The sequence below is a fragment of the Dendrobates tinctorius genome, unplaced genomic scaffold (genome assembly GCF_039654945.1).
Source record: "Dendrobates tinctorius isolate UK_male_01 unplaced genomic scaffold, ASM3965494v1 ptg000138l, whole genome shotgun sequence".
NCBI classification, from domain to species: domain Eukaryota; kingdom Metazoa; phylum Chordata; class Amphibia; order Anura; family Dendrobatidae; genus Dendrobates; species Dendrobates tinctorius.
Genome location: NW_027361806.1, coordinates 5,201,015 through 5,225,434, shown reverse-complemented (window position 1 = coordinate 5,225,434; position 24,420 = coordinate 5,201,015). Strand labels below are relative to the sequence as shown.

At 44.1% G+C, this 24,420-nt stretch overlaps 1 protein-coding gene and 1 long non-coding RNA gene across 6 annotated transcripts in view; one reads left to right on the top strand and one right to left on the bottom strand.

Moving 5' to 3' along the window:
- The window catches only part of LOC141048676 (uncharacterized), a 63,202-nt gene extending 54,847 nt beyond the window's left edge, over positions 1–8,355 (bottom strand). Inside the window, exon 1 of the long non-coding RNA XR_012220109.1 lies at positions 8,271–8,355. This is a non-coding gene — a long non-coding RNA (uncharacterized lncRNA). The remainder of the gene's footprint in view (positions 1–8,270) is intronic.
- Positions 8,356–8,547: 192 nt separating this feature from the next.
- KDM4A (lysine demethylase 4A) lies at positions 8,548–23,404 on the top strand. 5 transcript variants are annotated; one of them, XM_073544498.1, is made up of 23 exons: positions 8,548–8,744; positions 10,976–11,157; positions 11,644–11,819; positions 12,863–12,977; positions 13,130–13,323; positions 13,410–13,459; positions 13,709–13,812; positions 13,937–14,074; positions 14,239–14,420; positions 15,279–15,442; positions 16,118–16,410; positions 16,560–16,680; positions 17,419–17,597; positions 18,347–18,539; positions 18,979–19,055; positions 19,157–19,212; positions 19,376–19,484; positions 19,620–19,805; positions 20,388–20,555; positions 20,997–21,116; positions 21,219–21,311; positions 21,612–21,700; positions 23,021–23,404. In XM_073544498.1, exons 2-23 carry the CDS (start codon positions 11,020–11,022, stop codon positions 23,025–23,027), a joined length of 2,952 nt encoding a protein of 983 aa, XP_073400599.1. In that variant the 5' UTR covers positions 8,548–8,744; positions 10,976–11,019; the 3' UTR covers positions 23,028–23,404. The 5 variants fall into 5 exon arrangements, with proteins under 5 accessions (XP_073400599.1, XP_073400594.1, XP_073400598.1 ...); XM_073544493.1 differs by having other exon boundaries at positions 8,549–8,744; positions 21,612–23,404; XM_073544497.1 differs by lacking the exon at positions 8,548–8,744 and adding an exon at positions 9,120–9,264 and having other exon boundaries at positions 21,612–23,404.
- The last annotated feature ends 1,016 nt before the right edge of the window (positions 23,405–24,420 follow it).

Genomic DNA, 24,420 nt, shown 5'->3' with positions numbered 1-24,420 from the left:
TGCTTCTGACCCCTAGTAACGCTGAAATATCGACTTTTATAAATAGGTCCTCATACCTGTAATGTGTCCCATAGGTGTGGTGTGCCCCCCTGTATCAGCCGCCTACCATCCGTCCATCACGCCCTTGTCTTGTGTCTGGGCGTCACCCACCATCCGTCAATCATGCCCCTGTGCGCCGCCTCCTTCTGTTTTGTATTCCGGTGCCTGCGCTGTGACAAGAGTTTTCAGGAATGCGCAGTGTGCGCTGCCCGAGAACCGACATCAGGCTATTGCACCTGCGTGTTGCGGAGGCCCCATCCCCAGAGTGTGAATACATCATAACACACTGCGGGCCGGGATCTGGGGCCTCCGCAACACGCAGGCCCAATAGCCTGATGTCGGTTCTCGGGCAGCGCGCACTGCGCATGCCCGAGAACTCTAGTCACAGCGCAGGCGCCGGAATACAAAACAGGAGGAGGCGGCGGCGCACAGTCGATATTTCAGTGTTACTAGGGGTCAGAAACAGAAGAGCCACCTTCACAGAATGCAGGTTTCGTGCTGCAGAAGGTGGCTCTTTAACTTAAAAATGCCCCGGGGGGGTGACAGGTTCCCTTTAATTGTAAGACACTGGGCAAAACGGGCACTGAAAAAGACCTGGGTGTATGGGTGGACGACAAACTCACAGTTTGTGGTTTAATCATAATTACAGACGCAGATTGTTAACTGTAAGAGCAGCGAGACTATGGAACTCTCTGCCGTATGATATTGTAATGAGTGATTCACTATCACTAGTAAAATTTAAGAAGGGACTAGATGTCTTTCTTGAAAAGTATAATGTTACAGGGTATATATACTAGATTCCTTAATAGGGCGTTGATCCAGGGAACTAGTCTGATTGCCGTATGTGGAGTCGGGAAGGAATTTCTTTCCCCCAATGCAGAGCTTAGTGTTTGCCGCATGGGGTTTGTTTTGCCTTCCTCTGGATCAACATGTTAGGCTATGGGTTGAACTAGATGGACTTAAAGTCTAGCTTCAACCTTAAAGGGAATGTGTCACCCCTTTTTTCGAAAATGAGCTGCCGGCACCGCCATCAGGGGCTTATCTACAGCATTCTGTAATGCTGTAGATAAGCCCCCATGTAACCTGAAAGATAAGAAAAAAAAAAAAGTTAGATTATACTCACCCCGGCGTCCAGTCCAGTCCAACGGATGTTGCAGTGTGGTCCAGCGCATCCCATCTTCATACGATGCCGTCCCCTTTCCTTCCTGTTGTGGCTCCTGCGCAGGCGCACTGCTCTGCCCTGCCCTGCTGAGGGCAAAGCAGAGTCCTGCAGTGCGCAGTCCTGCCGGCACTGTGACAAGAGTTCTCGGGCATGCGCAGTGCGCGCTGCCCAAGAACCGACATCAGGCTATTGCGCCTGCGTGTTGCGGAGGCCCCAGCCCCGCAGTGTGAATACATAACACACTGCGGGGCGGGATCTGGGGCCTCCACAACACGCAGGCGCAATAGCCTGATGGCGGTTCTCTGCGCATGCCTGAGAACTCTTATCACAGCGCAGGCACCGACATTCAAAACAGGAGGATGCAGCGATGAACAGGGGCATCATGATGGACAGATGGTGGGCGGCGCCGAGACGCAGGACAGGCATGATGGACGGATGGTAGGCGGCTGATACAGGGGGACACATCATACCTATGGGACACATTACAGGTATGAGAAGCTATTTATAAAAGTCGATATTTCAGCGTTACTAGGGGTCAGAAAAAGAAGAGCCACCTTCACAGAATGCAGCCTTAGTGCTGCTGAAGGTGGCTCTTTAACTGAAAAACGCCCTGGGGGGGTGACAGGTTCCCTTTAACGTCCAATGACGGGCAGTCTGTCATTGGACGTCTCCCCCGCTTTGATGAGGGCTCCGGCGGTAAGCCCGCATCAAAGTTGGGTCATGTCAGCTGTTTTGAACAGCTGACATGTGCCCGCAATAGGCGCAGGTGGAATCGCAATTCACCTGCGCCTATTAACTAGTTAAACGCAGCTGTCAAACTCCTGGAGACCTCTATGGTTGTTGATACCCGATTGCCATGAGCGCCACCCGGTGGCCGTCGCTCATAGCAATGCTGTATTTCTGCTACATATAGGCGATCTGTGCATTGCCTATATGTAGCAGAGCCGATCGTGCTATGGCAGCTTCTAGTTTTCCATGGAGGCTATTGAAGCATGCCAAAAGTTAAAAAAAAAAAAAAAGTTTTCAAAAATATGAAAAAAAACTAAAAAAGTTTAAATCACCCCCCTTTTGCCCCATTCAAAATAAAAAAAAAAGTCACACATACACATATTAGGTATCGCCGCGTTCAGAATCGCCCGATCAATAAAAAAACACAAAGAAAAAAAACCAAAAAGGATTAACCCGATAACTAAACGGCGTAGCGAGAAAAAAAGAAATCAAAACACCAGAATTACGTTTTTTGGTCACTGTGACATTAAAATGCAATAACGGGCGATCAAAAGAATGTATCTGCACAAAAGTGGTATCGTTAAAAACGTCAGCTCGGTGCGCAAAAAATAAGCCCTCACCCAACCAGAGATCAAAAAAACTGAGACGCAACGGGTATCGGAAGATGGCGCTTTTTTCTTTTAACAGACTGGAATTTTTTTTCACCACTTAGATTAAAGAGAACCTAGACATGTTTAGTGTCTATGAACTCGTAATGACCTGTAGAATCATAATGGCAGGTCAATTTTAGCATTTAGTGAACCTAGCAAAAAGGCAAAGCAAGAAACAAGCGTGGGGTTGCCCTTTTTTTGCAATTTCACCACACTTGGAATTTTTTTTACCATTTTGTAGTACACGAAATGGTAAAAACAATGGTGTCGTTAAAAAGGACAACTTGTCCCGCAAAAAAACAAGCCCTCACATGGCCATATTGATGAAAAAATAAAAAAAGTTATGGCTCTGGGAAGAAGGGGAGGGAAAAATGAAAATGCAAAACCAAAAATACCCCTGGTCGTTAAGGGGTTAAGGCTGTCTGGGATTACATAGTCAGAAGGATGTGTACAACCATACATTCAGAAAAGAAGTTTGGAACAATCTGCCATGTTCTCTCAAAACCTGTGTGCAAGGATACCTACCCTGTTTCCCCGTAAATAGGGCGCCCCCCGAAAGTAAGGCATGCTAGGGGGGAGCACTGTGCCTGCTAATATAAAGCACCCCCCCGAAAATAAGGCATACCTTGTTCTGTGCATGGGGCATGCAGTTGTGTCTCGCTCCCGCTGTCCGGTGCCCGCCACTGCAGCCGCGCTGTTCGCAGGAATTAATCACAGCCTCGGAGCGGTGTGCCGATCTCCGCCCATGAGCCCTACGCCAATCACAGCGCAGGAACCATGGGCTAGCTGACATCATCCATAGCCTCTGATTGTTCCTGGGCTGTGATTGGCCCAGGGCTCCTGCACCACTAAAGCACTGAAAGCAGCACCGCGGAGGAAACCAGTAAGAAAGTGTTTGTGTGTATGGGTGTGTGTACGGTACACACATGGGAGGCTGCAGTGGGATACTGTGATAAGAGGAGGCTGCAGTGGGATGCCGGGGGCTGCAGTGGGATGATGGAAGGCTGCAATACTGTACTGTAATGGAATGATGGGGGTGCTGTATTGGGGACTGTAAAGGGATGATGAGGGCTGCAATGGGATGATGGGAATATTTGGGGCTGCAAAATGATGATGGGGCTGCTACGGTAAAGGAACTGCTGTGGGTGATTGTTACGGTAGCGGTACAGTGTCCAGAAAGTGTGTGGGAGCCATTTTAGAGCCCTTATGTTTTGTGGCCCTGTGTGGGAGTCAGGCAATTACAGTACCGTACCGTAGTGTGTTACCTTGATTTGTTGTCTCCTGAACGGTCTATATGTCTGACTACTGGTTTTACGCTACAGAACGTTCCTTATGTAAGGGTAGAGCGCGCTGGAATGTTTCTCATGAAAATAAACCATCCCCCCCCCCCCCCGAAAATAAGACATGGTGCAACTTTCGGAGCAAAAATTAATATAAGACGGTGTCTTATTTTCGGGGAAAAAGGGTAGGCGAATTATGGTTGTTTTGAATGCAAAAGACTGGTCACTCCAAATAATGATGTGCTTTAGATTTGTCTTTTGTTCAATCACTTTGTATTTTGTGAATTGTTTAAAAAAAAAAAAAAATGAACTTCTAACTTTGCTAGCATTCCAACTTTGTAGCATTTTTTCCACACCTGCCTAAACTTTTGCATAGTACTATATTTAATTAGAAGGATTAATGACAAATTCATGGGTTTGGTTGCAAATGTCTTTAGTTTAGTTGCACTTCTTTAGTATGTTAAATTCTTAGTATTTATACACAGTCTCACACCAAAAAGTCAATGGCTCAACAGGTATGGTATTTGTTTAAAATGCTAAATAGGAGTGAGAACAATAGGCCTGTACTCTGCATCTCCAATCTGTAAAACAATACCAGATAGTAGTCCACACCATTATTTAATTATTTTTGCATACTGTTTGACCTGGGAAGTCCAACTTGAAAATCAAGTTATTTACAGTATCAAGATGACCAGACAGTGTGTCTCCTGGTAAGGGGAGAACAGATAACAGTAGCTACCATGAGTATAAAAGACATAAGAATAGTTTGGGGAGAGGGCAATCCAAGGAAATATGACAGCCACACCAAAGGAGCATAAAGAGGCACCAAGCTATACCCAAGATACCAAGGAGACACTGACTTGAGACCTATGTGAAGAGTTTCTCTTTGGTAACTATATTTTCTCTTTGGTAACTCTATTTTTCAATGACACCATTCATTTTACCTATTTGTGTACTTGAAAACGGGATAAAAATTCCAAGAGCAGTGAAATTGCAGAACCCCCCCACTCACAATTTAGATATTGTGTTTTGAGAATGTCTTTTATGGCGTAAACAATGTGGTAAAAATGATCTTGCAATAGGATTCTCCTTATCAGTACGATTACAGTGACATTTTTATTGACACCATTTTGGGATAGATATATTTTGATCGCTTGTTACAGATTTTTTGCTATTGCAGTTATGAAAAAATGCAATTTGGGAGTTTTTAAATTTTCTTCTGTTTACAGTGTCTGCAAATCGAGTTAATTATTTTTATATTTTGATGGATCAGACTTTTCTGGTTGTGGCGATACCACATACGTGCATTTTATTTTGTTTCTAATGGGGGGAAAGAGGGCCATTTGAACTTATGCTTTTTTTTACGCTTTTTTGGTAAAAAAATACGACAGCCCAAACCCCAGCTCCAGAATCATGACCTTCTACCTAACAATGGAGGAATTCCGTGACTTTAGGAGGTATATAGCATATATTGAATCCCAAGGAGTCCACCTCGCAGGCATGGCCAAGGTAAGAAGGCTGGAGCAGTCTTGCAATTCATCTCTGACTTTCTTATGAGCTTGTGCCTAGACACTGCAGCATATTGCAGTGCAAAGTTTTGGGAGAGATAGAGCAGTACCCTGATTTTCAGAGTCTACAGATGGTAGTCTGAAATCTAAGAAATAGTTGCCATTACAGATGAATTGCAGTCACTGATTGGGACTGTCATATAGATGAGCTGCAGTGTAAAGCATAGGGAGCAGATTAACAGCTTAAGCCTTTTATAACACCCACCTTCCACGGCTATCATAGCAACCCCTTTGGCGACCCGCAATCATGTCATGGGTACTCTGATGGGCACATAGGATGATTCACCCCTCCTGCAGACGTGTACTAAAAGCCACTGTTAAGTGTTAGCAACATTTGACAGGTTAATAATTGCGGGTGGCACGTAGTGACACCCAAGTTTGTTAGAGGCATATCCTAGCTGTAACACCCAGCCAATACTTGCCGGGTATGGGTAAAGGCCCCGTCTCACTAAGCAATCTCGGTAGCGAGATCGCTGCCGAGTCACAACTTTTGTGACGTAACAGCGATCTCACCAGCGAGATCGCGGTGTGTGACAGCGATCAGCGAGCGGCCCCCCTGCCAGTATCGCTGATCGCTGCAAGAAACCTCTGGACATTTCTTTGGTCGCTGGTCTCCCGCTGGCCAGCACGCATCGCTGTGTGTGACAGCGGGAGACCAGCGATCAGGTGTAAAAAAATAATAAAAAAAATAAAAAAATATAGTTATTCTCACCTTCCGATGTCCCGTTCAGCCATCCTGCCTCTCTCCACGCTCCGGTCCCAGTGATCCCAGTGATTCGTGCAAAGGATCACTGGGACCGGAGCGTGGATTGAGGCGGGATGGCTAAACGGGACGTCGGAAGGTGAGAATAACTATATTTTTTATTTTGATACTATTTTCTACAGCGATAGCCAGCGATGCCGGGCGCTCGGCATCGCTGTGCTGATCGCTGGTGAAGCTGTCTGTGTGACAGCTCACCAGCGATCACATAGCGACTTACCAGCGATCCTGACACCTTCATATCGGTGTCGGGATCGCTTGTGAGTCGCTTAGTGTGACGGGGCCTTAAACTAACCCCATGAGCCCGCTCCATACACCCACTACCGACTTGAACCATACATGTACTGAGGATGTTGGCAAGGGGTTTATCTGGTGTCTTGATTTTAATCTAGACCTGTAACAACCTCCAAAGTCATAGCTACTCTCTTTGCAGCAGCTGTCTACCCCATCTAAGGCCCCATTCACACATCCATGTTTTCGCTATGTGTGGCATCGGATTTCACATGTACCACAGACACACGCACACCCATTATAATCTATGGAGCTGCGCTCATGTCCCACACATAGACATGTCTGTTTTTTCCCAGCAACACGGACGGACAATACGATCCGCACAGGGATGACATCTTTGTGATACGTACCAGAATAAATATGAATGTTTATGTGATAAAGATGTGCAAACATATAGTTAGATATCCATGCAAAATATAATTAGTGTGTAGCCAGGGCAGCACGACCCAATGACTCAGATGAGGGGTAACGTTACTGATGTCACAGCTGTTCACAGCCAACGGGTCTTACACAGCGCTACCCAGAAGTGGCGGTTTGCAACGACTATGGAGCGTCAGAACAAGACTCCGTAGGCCTTTCACGGAGGATTTGATGGATTCGCTTGGACTACTTCGGAACCATATGACTGAAAAGAAAAAGTATGTGAGTGAATCCCCTAACGATAGAAAGTTTTTTTTAAACATAATACTTGGAGCTTTTTCATCTAACGATGAGCTGCTGTCAGTCAGTGCCAGTTATAGCCCCAACTCTCAATACACTCTCCCAGGAGCCGACTTTATGACTGAAAACCAAACACTACCAGGGGGTGATAAAGCTCATTATCTCCCTGTGCAGTGGAGATCTAAGTGTCAGCACTGGGCAGGGTCACAACGCTATTAACCTGCAGATTAAAGGGGTTGTCCGGTCAAAACCAATAAGTCTGCATTCATTCTATTTTGCTGGTTTCAGACTGGGGAACGAAGGGTGTGTATGAGTTATACCTACTCCTGGCCAGTGGGCCTGTGCTAGGAGGGGATTCATAAGTCTGCAGTAACACGGAGTGACCGCAGATTTATCGGTTTTGACCAGACAACCCCTTTAACCCCATGGTTGTAAGTTAATAGTGTTTTTTTCAGATGACAGGTTCCTTTAATGACTTAACAAGACCAAAGACAAGAGGTGGTGTGAGGTATCTGACATAGTCGGGTGTGATGTAGAGAGACGAATGGTCTATGGGATAAATTATGCCCAAATACTAGTTACATTATAGCCCTAAATATGTCAGAAGGGCGACGGTTCAACAGTCTGTAGGCCGGGGAAGAAAGATCTCCACCGCGATCCCCCCCATGCTTTACACTGCGGGTATCTATGCTATCATATTAGCAGGTCAGGATGCGTGAAGCGACCCTTTGCTCACCCTCCCCAGGTCCATTGCTGTGTCTCGTCAGCGGCGGCTGCAGCCAATCAACGAGCATAGTATTCCATAGCTCAGCGATTGGCTGCAGCGCCATCGATCTAACGTCAGCACTGGACTCGGCGAGGGCAAGTAATACGCGCTTTTTTTTTTTTTTTAAGAACACGCTGGGGCGTTTCTGGAGGGTCCGTCCTGCGCGAATATCCCACCACACGCACCATCACTACAGCAGAGGCCGCTGACCACGCCCACTTTACCTCAGAAAATTTCTAAACTGGCAAGTCCCATAGAAAACCGCGCAAACCGTGCGGAATAACAGCAGGAGCGTCCCGTGAGGAGACCCGAACACACAGAGGTGTCACACCCTACACGCCGCCCCGCACACTGATTTTCCTCACACTTCGTTGCGTCGTCTCCATTGTGACACATCCGAGCGCAGACACAACAGCCGCCGCAGACCGCTCGCCTCAGCCTGTCTTGACCACACCCCCTCTTGTATCTGATTCGACGGCTGGAACACTCGGCCCTTCTGTGATTGGACTAGAGGTTCCAACCGTTTGTGCGTCACAGCCTATCAGCAGCTCCCTCACCTCAGAAGAGGACTTCTCTGCTTGTCTTATTGGCCGCCTGCTTTAGGCTAGCTTTGAGAGCAGTGCGCAAGCGCAGTAGGGAGAAAACGAAAGACGACGGAGGAAGCAGCTCCCGGTGATTCTGCTGTTATCTGTGAGAAACACCGAGACACTGGCCGGGACCAGCCGCAGGGGTCACATCGGGGCCTCACCTGCTCACTCGCTTGCTCTGTTAGGGGCTTAGAGGGGAGAAAAAAAATATCAAGTCTGGATCTGCATCGTCAGGCAACGCGCCCCCCACAGGTCAGTACCGGCGCCTCTACCGCTCTCCCCTCAGTCGTTGTTGTCGCCCATCACAGGGCGACAGCTCCTGGTTAAGCCCGAGAGATTGATCCCGGCCTCAGCCAATAGGAGAGCTGCGCACGTTTCCCTATTCTTGGCTTCCGGTCCACAGCTCATTAGCCAATCATAGTCTAAGAAAATGTTTATAGCCCGCCTCCTTCTGACGGTACATCCGGAAGTGGATGTCAATCACAGCTTTTGTCCTCGGGAGTGGCTGGAGCTAAGGATTCCTCAGCCAATCCTAGAGAAGCGGCATGCTGGGCGATGTAGTCCCCCTGGCAGACTTGCGTCATACGTGCTCCTCCTGTCAGTGCGACGTCCATGGAGGCTGAGGAGCACAGGCCCGGGCTGCCCAGGCCTCCTCTCCCCTCAGGGGGCGAATATTGGTTTATTTATCCCCTCTTCTTCATGGAGACAGAACTTTGTTGTAGTTTTTCTGTTGCTGGAGCTGTAAGAGGAGAGTTAGGGTCAGTGCTGTGGGGTCAGTAAGCCAAACCTCCCACTCCACGGCTCCGACTCCCCAGCCCAGGTTAGGGTGAGGTGTGATTCAATATGGCTTCATTCACATCCCCCGTATATTGAGAAAATTGTGGGGGGGAATTCCAATGGGATGGACTTGGGGGGATAAACCCAAAAACCTGGAACGCCGCCATTTTTACGGCGAGGTGGTTTGTTCACTGTGATAAGTGATCTTGTGCTACCGGTTGGTTCGGTTATCTACATGGGGGTTTATTTCACTGGGGGGGGGGCTTTTACGATGGCCTTAAAATGCTACTGACTTTTTTTTTTTTATGAAAACTTGTATATAAATATTAGTATGGTTTTTCTTTTGGATTTTTTTTGTGGGTGCAGAAGTAGTTTTCATTAGACAGCACATTTGCTCAGTGGTTAGTACTGTGTATAGTGGCTCGGTGGTTAGCACTGCACTGTATTTAGGGGCTCGGTGATTAGCATTGTTTTGCAGTTGCCTGGTTTCTAGGTTCAAATGCCATCAAGGACCACATCTGCAAGGAGTTTATGTTCTTCCTGTGTTTGCTTGGGTTTCCTCCCAACACTCCAAAGATATGCTAATAGGGAGTGAAGGTTGTGAGGCCCAATGGGGACAATGATGATATCTGTAAAGTGCTGTGCTATATAAGCAAAGCATGATAAATATTGATGGGGTGTCTATGACTTTCTGATATTTTTGTTACTTTTTTTGAGGGAGAGTGGCATGACCGTATAACTGCAAATCTTTGTTTTTATATTTGCCTCAATTCTGCATTCACTGTATGGGTTAACGATTAATTTATTGGTTTGGATAATTCACAAAATCTCATTTGACTTTTTTTTGCATTGTAAATATGTATTGTAATAAAATAATTTTTTTTTTCTTCCTTCATACTATTTGCATCCCTGATACTATAATATTGCAGTATACAGTATTATATCAAGTCTCCTACAGGGGTTAAAAAAAAATCGAAAGATTAAAATAAACTTATTGACACATTATTAAACTCATTAACATAGCAGGGCTGATATCTCCTCCATGTTTATAATTGCCGCTATGTTTATTGACAGCGGCATCTAAGTGGCTTAGAGTGTGTTCACAAGTTGTGTTTTTTGCCGCGTTTTTTTCCGCAGAGAAACTGCAGCTCTTGGCAGAAGCCACAGGGTGAAATATTACTGTGGATTCCTAGTTTTAGTTCAGCGGATTTGATGCAGGTTCTTTAGAGAGAGAGAGAGGATTTGTATGTCCTGGAACGAAATGCAGCTGCGGTACCGCAAAAAAGTGACATGCTGCAGAAAATAAACCGCAGCGAATCTGCGCAGAATTTTCCGCAGCATGTGCACAGCGGATTTGGTTTTCCATAGGTTTACATGGTACTGTAAGCCGCATGGAAACTGTTGCGGATCCGCAGGAACAAATCCGCTGCGGATCTGCCGCAAAAAACGCAACGTGTGCAGACACCCTAACTCTTACAATTGCAGAGGTATCTGCAGGCGGTACTATGCAGCTGGCACCCATGCTGTATGTTGCAGCCTCAGATAGAAACCATTGTGTGTATATATAGTAAAATATTGTAGCTAATGTGTGGCATTGTCACAGCAATGATATAGGCTATAGTCTGACTAATGCAATTTCGTTACTATTTTAGTGGGCTGTTTTTTGTTTTTGTGTCGTATACTTATTGTTTTTATTTGCTCCTCAGCCTTAAGACGCTGCAAAGCCTACTCGGCATAATTCGCCAACAAGATGGCGGGAGAATACGACAGCCCGAACCCCAGCTCTAGAATCATGACCTTCTACCCAACGATGGAGGAATTCCGTGACTTTAGGCGGTACATAGCATATATTGAATCCCAAGGAGCCCACCGTGCAGGCTTGGCCAAGGTAAGAGTGCTGGAGCAGTCTTGCAATTCATCCCTGACTTTCTTATGAGCTTGTGCCTAGACACTGCAGCATTTCTGCAGTGTATTGCAGTGCAAAGTTTTGGGAGAGATAGAGCCGTACCCTAATTTTCAGAGTCTACAGATGGTAGTCTGAAATCTAAGAAATAGTTGACATTACAGCTAAGTTGCAGTCACTGATTGGGACTGTCTTAATATAGATGAGCTGCAGTGTAAAGCATAGGGAGCAGATTAACAACCTAAGCCTTTCATGACACCTACCTTGTCTCTTCAGAATGTGGGTGTCATGCACACTGCTGCTTATGTTGCATACTATAGTCCTGCTTTAAAAAAAAATAAATAAAAATTAACACCTAAAAAGTAATCATTACCCTGCTGTGGTGACTTCTGTATTCTGGCTGTCTGCTTCGTCTGTGAATCAAACCAGGAGTATTGTGACAGCTGCAGTCACTTGTAACTTCTATTTTAGGTGGTTCCTCCAAAGGAATGGAAGCCTCGAGTTTGTTACGATGACCTTGATGACCTGGTGATTCCAGCACCCATTCAGCAAGTGGTCACTGGGCAGTCAGGACTTTTCACACAATACAACATACAGAAGAAACCGATGACTGTAAAAGATTTCAGGAGGATTGCAAACAGCGACAAGTAAGTAGCTAGCAAACGTTGCATATATCACTATTCGCATACATGTTGTAAGTCCGGATCAAATATTTAATATATTTCCCAGGGCTGTGGAGTCGGTAAGCCAAACCTGCGACTCCGACTCCTCAATTTCCCTTACACCAACTCCGACTCCACGACTCCGACTCCCACACATATTGCTTATATTTAAGTGATAAATTTATTGTAGTACAATGTGAACCTCAGACATTTAATCATTTTTATGATCCAATAATCAAGATATTTAGATAGAACAGAATATATATTGGTGTACTACCCGGTTTTCATTCTTTTTGGTACAGATACCATATGGATAGACAGATATGGATAGAGCAGATTTCTAATCTGCTTTTGCTATTGAAAATATTATCTATGAGCTCAAAAACCTTTCAGGTGATGCAGTTTTTTAAAAAGATGATCAGCTTTTGCAGCTGAAAAACGTATCCTCCAAAAACACAGGAAAAACGCTGTGTGTGAATGTAGCCTTAGATCAGGAATATAACGGCCATTTATAGGACATTTCATAACTTTCCCAAACTCCTATGAAAAAATATTCAGCAAATCCTGCATTGAATTACTGTACCCAATTTATTATATATTTTAGGAGTCGGTCCATTTTATACCGACTCCAACTCCGACTCTGACTCCACCAAAATGAGCACCGACTCCACGACTCCGACTCCACAGCCCTGATATTTCCGACTTGCATTGAGTGGCCTGCATAGTCTCTTTGCACCCATAGCCTGTAACTCAGAAACAGTGTGTTTTTCTCCAGAGCTGCACTCACTATTCTGCTGGTATAGTCACTGTGTTACATTTCTTATCCTATACTGATCCTGAGTTACTTCCTCTAGTATACTCCAGAGCTGCACTCTCTATTCTGCTTAGTACAGTTGTATATAATATATTTTATTTTTCTGCTAGCCTGGGGTGGTATTCTTGACTCTAATCACTTGCCTCTAGTTATCCTGATTGGTTTCTTTAGCTCTGAAGGTCCGGATACTTATAATCTTGCTTTTTTTCTGCAGATATTGTACTCCTCGTTATGCTGATTTTGAAGATCTGGAGCGCAAATATTGGAAGAACTTGACCTTCAATGCTCCAATTTATGGAGCAGATGTGAATGGATCCCTGTATGACAAGGTAATAAATGAGTCCATAGCTGATGGGAGAGACACTGAGGGGGCAGTATTGTTAAATCGAAAGGGGGCATACAATGGGGGGGGCAGGTGAGAAGGAAAGGTTCAGAATAGCATTGTAGACATCTCCGTTTATTATTCGTTTTGTGCATCCAGCATGTGACTGAGTTTAATATCGGCCACCTGAACACCATCTTGGATGTGGTGGAGAGGGAGAGCGGCATCACCATCGAAGGCGTCAACACTCCATATCTGTATTTCGGCATGTGGAAAACCTCATTTGCGTGGCATACAGAGGACATGGACCTGTACAGCATCAATTACTTGCACTTCGGGGAGCCAAAGTCATGGTGCGTATCGTGAGCACTGCTAACCCTTGCCCGATTAATAAGTGTCAGGTATGTGTTTATATACTTTACCCATTATCTCTTCCCAGGTATACCATTCCACCTGAACATGGCAAACGGCTGGAGCGGCTGGCCAAAGGTGAGTACAGGAAAAATATGCTAGTCAATGATGAGATTAGAGCCCGATGCTAAATTTACATGGATAATTCAGCACTTCAGGTCTTTTGGGACCAGGTGCTTTATCAGAGGGGATCATTTATTTTCCAGCGACTCAAATACTAGCACAGGCACACTTGTCTGGGGAGACCTAGTGGGTAATTCTGTGATTTGGAAGCCATGTGTCTGCACTTGCTCATTTCATTCATCTCCCTGTGTGTTTGTGATGCAGGATTCTTTCCCGGAAGCGCTCAGAACTGTGAAGCCTTCCTCCGCCACAAGATGACTGTCATCTCTCCATTTATCCTCAAGAAGTATGGCATCCCCTTCGATAAGGTGGGAGGATTACCTAATTAATCTGTGTGCTAGGTATCAGCGAGGAGACTCGTCCAGCGTCTGTTTCGTATTTCTTGTGTTTTTTGTTTTTTTTTTTTTCATAATTTCCCTCTTTTTCCTTCAGATCACACAGGAAGCCGGAGAGTTCATGATCACTTTCCCTTATGCTTACCATGCTGGGTTCAACCATGGATTCAACTGTGCAGAATCAACCAATTTTGCAACTTTAAGATGGATTGAGTATGGAAAGCAGGCAGTTCTGGTGCGTATGCAAAATAAGTGATACCTATAATGTAGATTTAAATGTGTCGCCATGTATTGATTCACACCACCAAGTACTTATGGTATAATGTGGTCACAACATCACAGCACTGCTGTTCTTGTGACACCTTCTAAGGAAGCTGATTATCGGCATTGTGTTTGCAGTGTTCCTGCAGGAAGGACATGGTGAAAATCTCCATGGACGTCTTTGTGCGCAAGTTCCAACCTGAGAGATATAAACTCTGGAAGGCTGGAAAGGACTTCAATGCCATCGACCACTCACTGCCCACCCCAGAAGCGGCTGAATTTGTTGATGATCTACAAGCCGACTCGGATCAAAGGAAAAGGTCTGTTAACAATAAGCTCATTTGCTGACTTTCATCCAAAGTACAGGTATTGACCTGAAATTAACAAGTCTGCGTTTTGGTAATCTGCCAAGACTAACCTTTTACATATTAAAGATTTCTTTAAACAAAAAAAATATATATTCATGATATTAAGAGTCCCCAAAGGTGGACATCTTCTTTAATGTCCTCTCTGCAAATACACACAGGGACTTTCTTCTTGGTGTTAATGGGCATCCCAGTAATTAAACTCCTCCTTAATCAAAAATGTTTTGCATTTTTTTTGCTATTCTATACTATTCTATATATTATTATTATTATTATTATTTTGGGCAAAACCCCCTTTAAAGGAAAGTAATTTTTTCCACTGACATTACAAGATTCAACACCAGCACAATTTTTTCATAAAGCTATCAAACCTTTTGTACCAAAAAACGTAATCCTCTTGCCAGTTCTATCACCTCATTAACGTATTGGAAAATCTCTTCAGGGCTCAAATTAAAATAAAAATTATGTACACTCTCCTCCTGTAGCAGTGTTCCCAGTAGTGATATGACACAGCACTATAATTGCACCACCAGGAAAAGTGACGTTAAAATCACTAGGATGGTGGTGGATAAAAACTTATTTTAATTTGAGGCTCGGATTTATTAAACTTCGGTTGTTCAGTAGTGGACAATGCACCCCTTTTTTAGCTGCCTACTTAAATACAGAGATCTGCCATAGACCAAAAAAATATATTAATTATGCCATTCACTTCAATAATGTGATAGCACTGTACTGTAAAGACAAGTTGGCATCAGATAGATGGCCACTATAGTTGACTTTCCGATCTTTCTTGAATTCCCCCCCCCCCCACAGCGTGACCAAACAACGCATAGGAACCAAGCGTCACCGGGTGTGTCTGGAGGTTCCAAAAGAGCTGAGCCAAAGTAAAGAATTCAAGGATGAACTCTGTCCTGACCAGTGTGTTGTAGAGGCCTCCTGTGCTGAAGAACCAAAAGTAGAAGATGACACTGAAGCAGGTAACAACCAGTGGAAATGTACTCAAGTGATTATTTACAAACAAAAAAAAAATTAATACAGGGTTTGTTTGTTTTTTTTGTGGCAGATAAAACAGTTTTCGCTGTTAAATTGGTTGTGCTTTCCACTGCGTCTATTTACTCACTGTAGTTTCCTAATATGTACTGCCTTGTTTAGGTGGTACTTATATTGTTGGTAACTAGCAGGTAGAGATGAGTGAATAAATAAGTAGGATTGTGGTCCAATGGCCAGGTCACTATTCTGTGGCCTCTGGACAGGAGCCCTGCGAACTGCCTCATGCGTGTCGGCATCCCGCCTGCTCTTTTGATTAGTTGGCCTGGTGTGACGTTGTGTTGTAGGTCCCTCGCTCCAGGCCCCCAATCCAGATACCGGCAAATAGGAAGCAGTTTGCAAGCGCCTATGGCATACTGACTCGGACCAGGGTCCTGCAAATCGATTTGCTCTCCTCCAATAGCGAGATTAGCTTTTACCTTCTGTCATCTATAATTCTATCTATACGCTATATCTCTTTCAACTGGTTATTTGCATTAATCTGGAAATTCCTACTGGTGTAGGGAGTGTATATAGAATAGTTCTTTCATACATGTCAATGTCTTGCAAAGGTGTTTGAAAAAAGGTAATCAAAACTGTGAATTCTTATTTCTTTCTGATTTTAGGGTCTTCCGGACAGCAGTTTGAAACACTAAAAAATGTTGAAAGTTATGCCACCTCAGGAACAACTACCCCCATTTCTAATCCTGGGAGCCCTTCCACCAGCGCAGAGAGCTCCTCTTTGTTTTCCTCCTCCCAAGACGGCTCAGATTCATCAGATACAGACTATGATGCTCCGCATGGATCTTGCCCTAAGAAGTCTCGCAGCATGCACAGCTATGCCAAAGGGCAGAGTAAAACCGCCATGTGGAAGAAAACCAGTGCTATGGGCAGCTTTACAGCCCAGGCGCTGAAAGAGGTATGTGGCATCATGAGAAGCCAACTGTAGGAAGTGGAAGGATTTGATTGTGTTTTGATGGTTTGTACTAGTTACTGGGTACAGACACCTAGCAACAGGGTGTGGGGTGCCATTGTCTCAAAGTAAAAGGGGTTTTCTTCAATGTGCAGGTGGCAGGGAAGCATCTGGACTCCCTTCAGGAGAATTTGAATGCCAAAAGCCGTCGACAACCTCTCTCCAAGCTTCCACGTTACCACCCTCTGGTGATGAAGGATAGTGGCAGTGAAGATGGTATGTGTCTGAATACTTGTGTTTTTGAGTCCAATATGAGCAACATTTTAAAGCAAACCTGTCACCAGGTTTGGCCGATATAAGATCCGGCCACCGACTTTCAGGGCTTATCTACAGCATTCTATAATGCTGTAGATAAGCCCCCGATACGACTTGAAAAATAACTTTCCTTCTGGGCGGTCTGGTCTGATGGGTGTCGCAGGTCCGGGTCCGGCGCCTCCCATCTTCTTGCGATGCTGCCCTCCTGCTTGCTTCATGGCTCCCTGGCATTGCGCTCCTGCACAGGCGTACTTATCTGCCTTGTTGAGGGCAGAGCAAAGTACTGCAGTGCACAGGCGCTGGGCCTCTCTGAACCTTCCTGATGCCTGCGCACTGCAGTACTTTAGTCTGCCCTCAACAGGGCAGATAAGTACACCTGCGCAGGACCGTGATGCTGGGTAGCCATGAAGTAAGCAGGAGGGCGGCGATCATATGATGGGAGGCGCCGGACCCGGACTTGCTACCACCCATCAGACCGGACTGCGCCCCACCCCCCGGGATGAGTATTATTAAACTTATTTTTCTTATCTTTCAGGTCGAATGGGGGGGGGCTTTATCTACAGTATTATAGAATGCTGTAGATAAGCCCTGAAAGGCGGTGGCCCCATCTTATATTGGCCAAACCTGGTGACAGGTTAGCTTTAATGCTGCAGCTTCCTCATTCCCTCTGTTTTTTTTTATTTTCTTTGTAATCTGTAGACCAGCCTGAGCAAATGATGGATGAAGAATTTGTGGAAACTGAGACATGGGCAAAACCGCTCGCTCAGCTCTGGAAGAACAAACCCCCAAATTTTCACGTGGAGCAAGAATACAATCTGGCTATGTCTCAGGTGTCTCCACACTGCTCCATCTGCTTGCTTTTCCAGACTTACTATCGGGTGAGTAAACGCCAGAAGTTGGGACGCAGCCTTGTCTGTAATAAGTAAATGTTATGTTTTGGAAAATATTTAACAGAATAAATATAAGTACCACTTGTAAGTGGTTATTTTTAAAGGTCCGTTTAGATGGATCGACTGGCGGCACAATGCAGCCACTGATTTGGTAAACTTTTACAGATTGGTGGTCATTTAACTGCTTGTATACACAGGCAGACCAAAGTCAGTGATCTATATTAGATTGCTCAGTGCACATAGGCGACCATTGTCATGTGTGTTTTTTTTTTTTTTTTGTTTTGTTTTTTTTTGTTTTGTTTTTTTTGTTTTTTTTATAAATCACCTGCATTGATGTAATAAGAAAGAGCTTTGACTTGGTTACTCAAGAAACTTTAGCTGGCAATACGCATTCGATGGCTGTTGGATGAATGATGCTTTGGCCATCTCAGCTGACTCTCCCATAGAGGAGTGCTTGCTTGGCCAGGTGCACTTGTGTTTTTTCAGTAAGCCGCCAGCTGACATATCGGCTGTTAAGAACAATGTGATCAGCAGTCTGATCTATAATCAAACAAGCCCTATCAACATCTCCCCTGGCCATCAGTAAGCCGATCTCCCCATAAACATTATTGTTGGCAAAACCCTCCCCAATATTGAAGGTTTCGGCCAACCTTAGTCTGAGTATGGGGGCTTTTAGTTTTAGTATTAGAATGTGTTGGAACACCGTAAATCTATAACGTGTTTCTTTTATCCACCAGTCTGAGCGTGCAGAACCGAACAAGACTGACACTCCCATCGGATTTCAACTCAAGACTAAGCCACTTATCCCGGAGATGTGCTTCACCACCACCAACAGCAACTCTGATCTCAACCTGTCTGTTCCTTACCTGGAGGATGACGGGACCAGTCTGCTCATAACCTGTAGAAACTGCCACGTGTGCGTTCACGCCAGTAAGTGCCACTTTGACTCCTGTATTCATGCACATGCCAGTCTGTTATGGCCAAAACAGTGATCATGTTAACATCCGTAGATCAATGCAGTACTGGGACAGTGACAGACACTTGATTACATGGGCTCAATAGTGGGCTCTTGCTGTTGATGATCAATTTTTTTTTTTTTTATGAACTGCGATCTTGAAACTAATATTGCTGTTTCGATATGTCCTAATGTGACCATTCCACTGCCGCTGAAGGCAAAATGGGGTAATTGCGAGGGTCTTCATTCGGGAATGAGGTTCACTCATTAGACCCTAGTTAGTTGTGTAGTCGCCTCTTGCGGATTCTTGCTGCTTTTTACAGACTGCTCATTGTTTGGGACGTCTCACTCAGTTATTGGTAATTGTTAATGTTGTCTTATCTGCGAGGTGTAACCTTTATTTTATTTAACTAGGTTGCTATGGAGTCTCTAAAGATAAAGCGGTAGAAGGCTGGGTATGTTCCAGATGTGAAGAAAATGCCATGTCTGAGGTAAGGTGATTCGCCCTGTACGGTGGATCTCTGTCCTTTTTGATCTATGATGCTGGGGTTTTTCCTTATCGTACTATGTAATGACATTTGGTCTCTTTTAGGATTGCTGCCTCTGCTTTCTACGTGGAGGAGCCTTACAGAAAGCCAATGATAACCGGTATGTTCCCATCTCCTTTTACCAATTCACTCAGATTTTTGCTTCTGCCTTGGGTGACTAGTAAGCCACACATTGGTATATTATCAGGGTGATGGATAGCTGTATGGTATTAGTACATTGTTCTTGTTTAATGCTAATTAGGTTATTTTTGTCTTGACACTAGGTGGGTGCATGTGATGTGTGCCGTGGCAGTGGCAGAAGCGAAATTTGTGAATATTGTAGAGAGGCGTCCAGTAGACATCAGCAAAATTCCCTTGATGAGGTTCAGACTGGTACGTTTCCATTAGGACCGTTATCCTGGCATTTTATTGAAGGCTTTGTTCACATAACAATTATTTTTTTTTTTTTTTTGGTGTACCTGGTCCAGAACAACACTCTGATCTTTTGTGATCCGATTGTATTTTTAGAAATGCGCTTTCTGCAAGAAGAGGAGAAAGAGGGTGGCAGGTTGCTGTGTCCAGTGTTCTCATGGTCGATGCCCCACCTCATTCCATGCCACCTGCGCCCAAGCTGCTGGAGTGATGATGCAGCCTGACGACTGGCCATTCGTGGTGTTTATAACTTGCTTCAGACATAAGCCGTCCCAAAATGAGGTAATACATACATTGTATTCCCCTAGTCTGCTTTGCACATAAATATTTGTGTATGTACATATACATGGCACTAGCTAATGCACTAGGAGGTTTTTAAGCCTTTGTTTATTTATTGTCTTCCTTTTGGGTAGAATTCTTAACTTTTGTAAAGGGATTGTACTAAACTTGGAAGATATTCCCTATTAATGGAATGGGGAATGACTTTTCGATCTATAGGACCACCACTGGTCCCAAAAACCGGGCCCTTGAAGAGCCCCGTGTGAATGGAGCTGTGGTTGATCATGCATATTGTTGCTCCATTTGTTATTAATAGAACTACCGGAGACAGCCGGGCCCAGCGCTCTGCTGGTCCTCGGCATTACCATAAAAATGAGTGGAATTAATGGCACTATATAAATGAGTAACAACATGGAGTAGTAGTGTGCACGATCGATCAATGCTTTTTCCCAGTTCCTGGGAAAGGTCGGGGGTCCCAGAGAACTCTACACACCCATGTTCATCTGTCGTGCTTGGTTCTTGCTTTTATTATCTCTGTAAAGTATCTACGGTGTGACTGACACTTGTTACTTCATCTAACTTCAGGACAAAGACTCTCGCCAGGACATCGTGCCAGGGCAACTTGTGATTGGTAAGCACAAGAATGGCCGCTACTATCAGTGTGAGGTGATCAAGCTGACAAAGGAGACTTTTTATGAGGTCAATTTCGACGACGGCTCCTTCAGTGACAATCTTTATCCAGAAGACATTGTGGTGAGTGTTGGAGGTGGCTGTCTTGCGAAGGGCTGAAATAAAATAACGTGTACAGTTTAGGCACTTTCTTCTGTGATCACATACAAAACATTATACCACATGTCGGTAATGACGTATAAGCGATCACTGAACCGATTCTAGTTGTATCCAAAATCATCTGAGTCTCCCACAGCATTGTGACTATTGTGTGACCTTTCCTGAGCTTAGTGCAGGTCACTAAACCTATAACAAATCTCTTAAAACTGAAAAATTACATGTACGCAGTCTTGTAGTGTCCAGCGATCTGAACATGACCCCATCTTGTGACCACGCCCATTTTTATTTTTTTCTTCTAGAATTGTCCATTCTTGTATTTGGTAATAATGACTGATGTAACCTCCATGCTGCTCATGCTCTTTAGCTCCATATTCAATTTTTTTTTTTCTTATTTATTTTCGACAGAGCCGCGACTGCCTTAAGCTGGGCCCACCACCCGGAGGGGAAACCGTGCAAGTCCACTGGACAGACGGACTCATCTATGGTGCCAAGTTTGTTGCATCGCACACCATTCAGATGTATCAGGTGAGTGCAGAGGGACCTGGTAGAAAACATTCCTTATTGTTTCCTTGCGGCTGGCTACAATTTTTACAGTTTTTTTGTTTGATTTTTTTTTTTCCTTTGAAGATTGAATTTGAAGACGGCTCTCACGTTGCCGCAAAGAGAGACGATGTGTATACACTTGACGAAGAGTTACCAAAGAAAGTAAAGACTCGTCTGGTCAGTACATGTCATTTTCTAAATCCCCTCTACATCCCACTCTGGGTAAATAGATATGTGCCATAAATCGGGAAGCCCCCAGGGTCATAAGAGAAGGCAGATTGTATAATATTCCCCCCGCATTGACAATGTTAGTATAAAGGTGACACTTCAGCATGAAAATCTTGGTTGGGCCGTTGTCCGCACTGCCGGATGCTACTTGGTAAAGACTTGGTGTTGTGGGTAGAGTTTTCCTTAAGAAGCTGAGAGAATAATCACTTGCATCATGTTACTAATTTATATTTTATAATTTCCCTGCAGTCTGTGGCGTCTGACATGCGCTTTACAGAAATCTTTGCAGAAAAGGATGTGACTCCAGAAGTGAAACGACAGCGAGTCATCAACTCCAGGTACCGGGAGGACTACATTGAACCAGATCTGTATGGATCCATCATGGAGTGAGGCTTTTTGCCTATGCTGCCTTTACCCCTTAATCTGCCATACTGGAATAAAAGGGCAGTACAAAATCCCCCCCCCCGGCCAACTGTCTCGTTCACTTTGGACTTTGTCTTCTGTTCTGTGATATTTTTCACTTTGGAATATGGTTTTTGAATTGAAACTTGGCAAGACATAATGGATGAATTGGTTATCTGGTGCCCTGCTTTTCATTAGGATCCACAAAGTCTCCTGAAGCCTGTGGGAACTTGTCAGGACATGCACCCATAAGTGTTACCAGAAGTCTCTAATCCTAGAGATACAATCCCCTCTTCAACCCTGATGCCATTTTGCCCCCCCCCCTCGGGAGTCCAAATCAAGTGACTTTCTATGAAAAGCCTGACCCTCTTCGGAGACTCCGCTGTCACATTATGTCCTTCTTCCTGATTCATCTTTTGTTTTGATACATTTTTGTATTAGGAAGCTGGACTTGTTGGGTGGGATGTGGTTTTTTTTTTTTGTTTTTTTTATATTTAAAGCTGAGACTGTGGACTGGTCTTCACATGGAAAGAACTAGGTTTTCACTGATGAAGGCAATCTGTGCCGTCTCTAGGGATTTCGAGCAACGGTTACAATATTACGGAGGGGTTAAACGGCCTTTTCTGACCCGCTTAGTGTCTACCTCTCATCTTGCAGCTAAACGTCTGTTCTGAAATGATCAAAACCTGAGTTGCTGTCAGTAGAGAACGTGCGGCCGCTGTGCTGAAAGCAGACGCAGGAACTTATTTTCAGAATTTCATACATACAGACATCCCATTGCAATCTCCTAGCCCCCCACCCCATCTCCTACAGAGCCACCAGATTTTTCAGCCAGTCTGAAGGTGGAGATTGTATCTGTAATCATCTCTCTCAAAATTTAAGGTTGGAGCAAGATTGCGAGTGCCCATATTTATATTTTTTAATGCAACCCTCCCTTTGTTCTTCGTCTGTATTATTTTGCATACGTGAATATATCTAGAAATTAATCTCTGGGTATAATCATCATCATGGGATACTTCACACTTTTTGATAGTATTTTTTTTTTTTTTTTTCCTTTTGTTTTAAATACTGAGTTTTGCGTTAAAATATCAGTAACCACATTGAGGGGGAAAAAAAGGGACTCTGCTTCCAGCACACTCGAACTCCATGGCCTCTAATTTAAAAAAGCTTATTTATAAAGAAATGTTTTGTAAGAATAGCTACCTAGTCCCTCTGGGAGTAAGCAGTAGCCGGACATTCATTTTTCTTTTTTTTAGTGGCTAGTCCTGTAGTGACCATATAAGAAGGTTGCGAGTTAAACTTATAAGCTCAAGCGTTACCGTCTTACACAGAAGAGGGAGCACGTCTGGAAGTCACCGGCATGGAGTAGACGTGGCGTCTGTAGCAAGGAATCTCTGGACTCTTAGCCCTTTCTTGGTGTATAACCGAGATCGCTTGCTAGCCTTGTGCTGTCTTCTGCGGCATTGATCCCTGTTAACTTTTTTTTTTTTTTGTGTAAATTTTTTTTTTTAAACTAAAATTAAATTATACAGCAAAGTAGAGCATTAATTTTAGCAATAAACTTGTGTGGCGTGCAGCTATTGTGTCTGGATATTATTTGACTATATGTGGTATTTAAATAAAAAAATATTACTCGCTAATGCGATCTCCTTACTTCATCATTTCCCTGTGTCCAGACACCTGAATGTTTGTGAAAACGTGGTTCACCTTTGGCCCGATTCATCAAGACCGGCGTTGTTCAGTTATTTTATTATTAATAATAAGAGGGATATGCTGTAATATCCATCTCTCAATCTTTCTCACCCCTCCCCCATAAAAAAAAAAAAAAAATTGAGAGAGGGGGGGTCCTGAAACAAAATGAAGGTAGGTTAATTGATTTAGATCTAATTCTTCCTTCATTATTTCTTTTTAATAATTGAGAATTTATATATATTTATATTAGTGCCCCTTTAAGAAGCTGGCATTGGTGAGGGGAGCGGACAATGACTTCTCTCTCCGCTGATGGGATTGGGTAGACTTGGCACGGATACAGGTCACTGCACAGAGACGGCCTATGTTCCTTGTGTCGTCCTGACTGCTTTTCCACCCCCAGAATCATACTGTGAGAGTTTTAATCAACTGGATCATTTTAGAAAGCAAGAAGTGACCTGAATATTCTTGTGAAGGTTCAGGACAATCGGGGTGTTATGTTAATGAGCCCTTCACTTCATGATGTTGCTTGTCTTCCGTTAGCACTTGCACTACCGCACAATCCAGGGCAGAAATCCAAAAACTTAATTTTACTCATTCAGTATATGAATATTTTCCATTGTACTTTACACAGATGCATAAAGTTTTAAAGTTATTAATCGATAAATATAACATGTAGTCTGATATTCCAACACTAGATGGCAGAATTATCCTAGCCAGCGCCACATGTTGCTGATAAAGCCACTTTAGCAATGGCAGGAATATTATGCAAATAAAATTTGGTAAAAAAAGATATATACATAATTTTTTATTCTATTCATTTAAACTTGTAACTGTTTTATGGTCCAAAAGAATTACTGCAGGGTTGTTCATTTTGTGTGCTATGTTCAATACCAATGCCCAGGAAAATTGGCCACCTTGGCATTCCTTTTTGTGGGTCGTCATCACATGAGACCTGATAACTCTG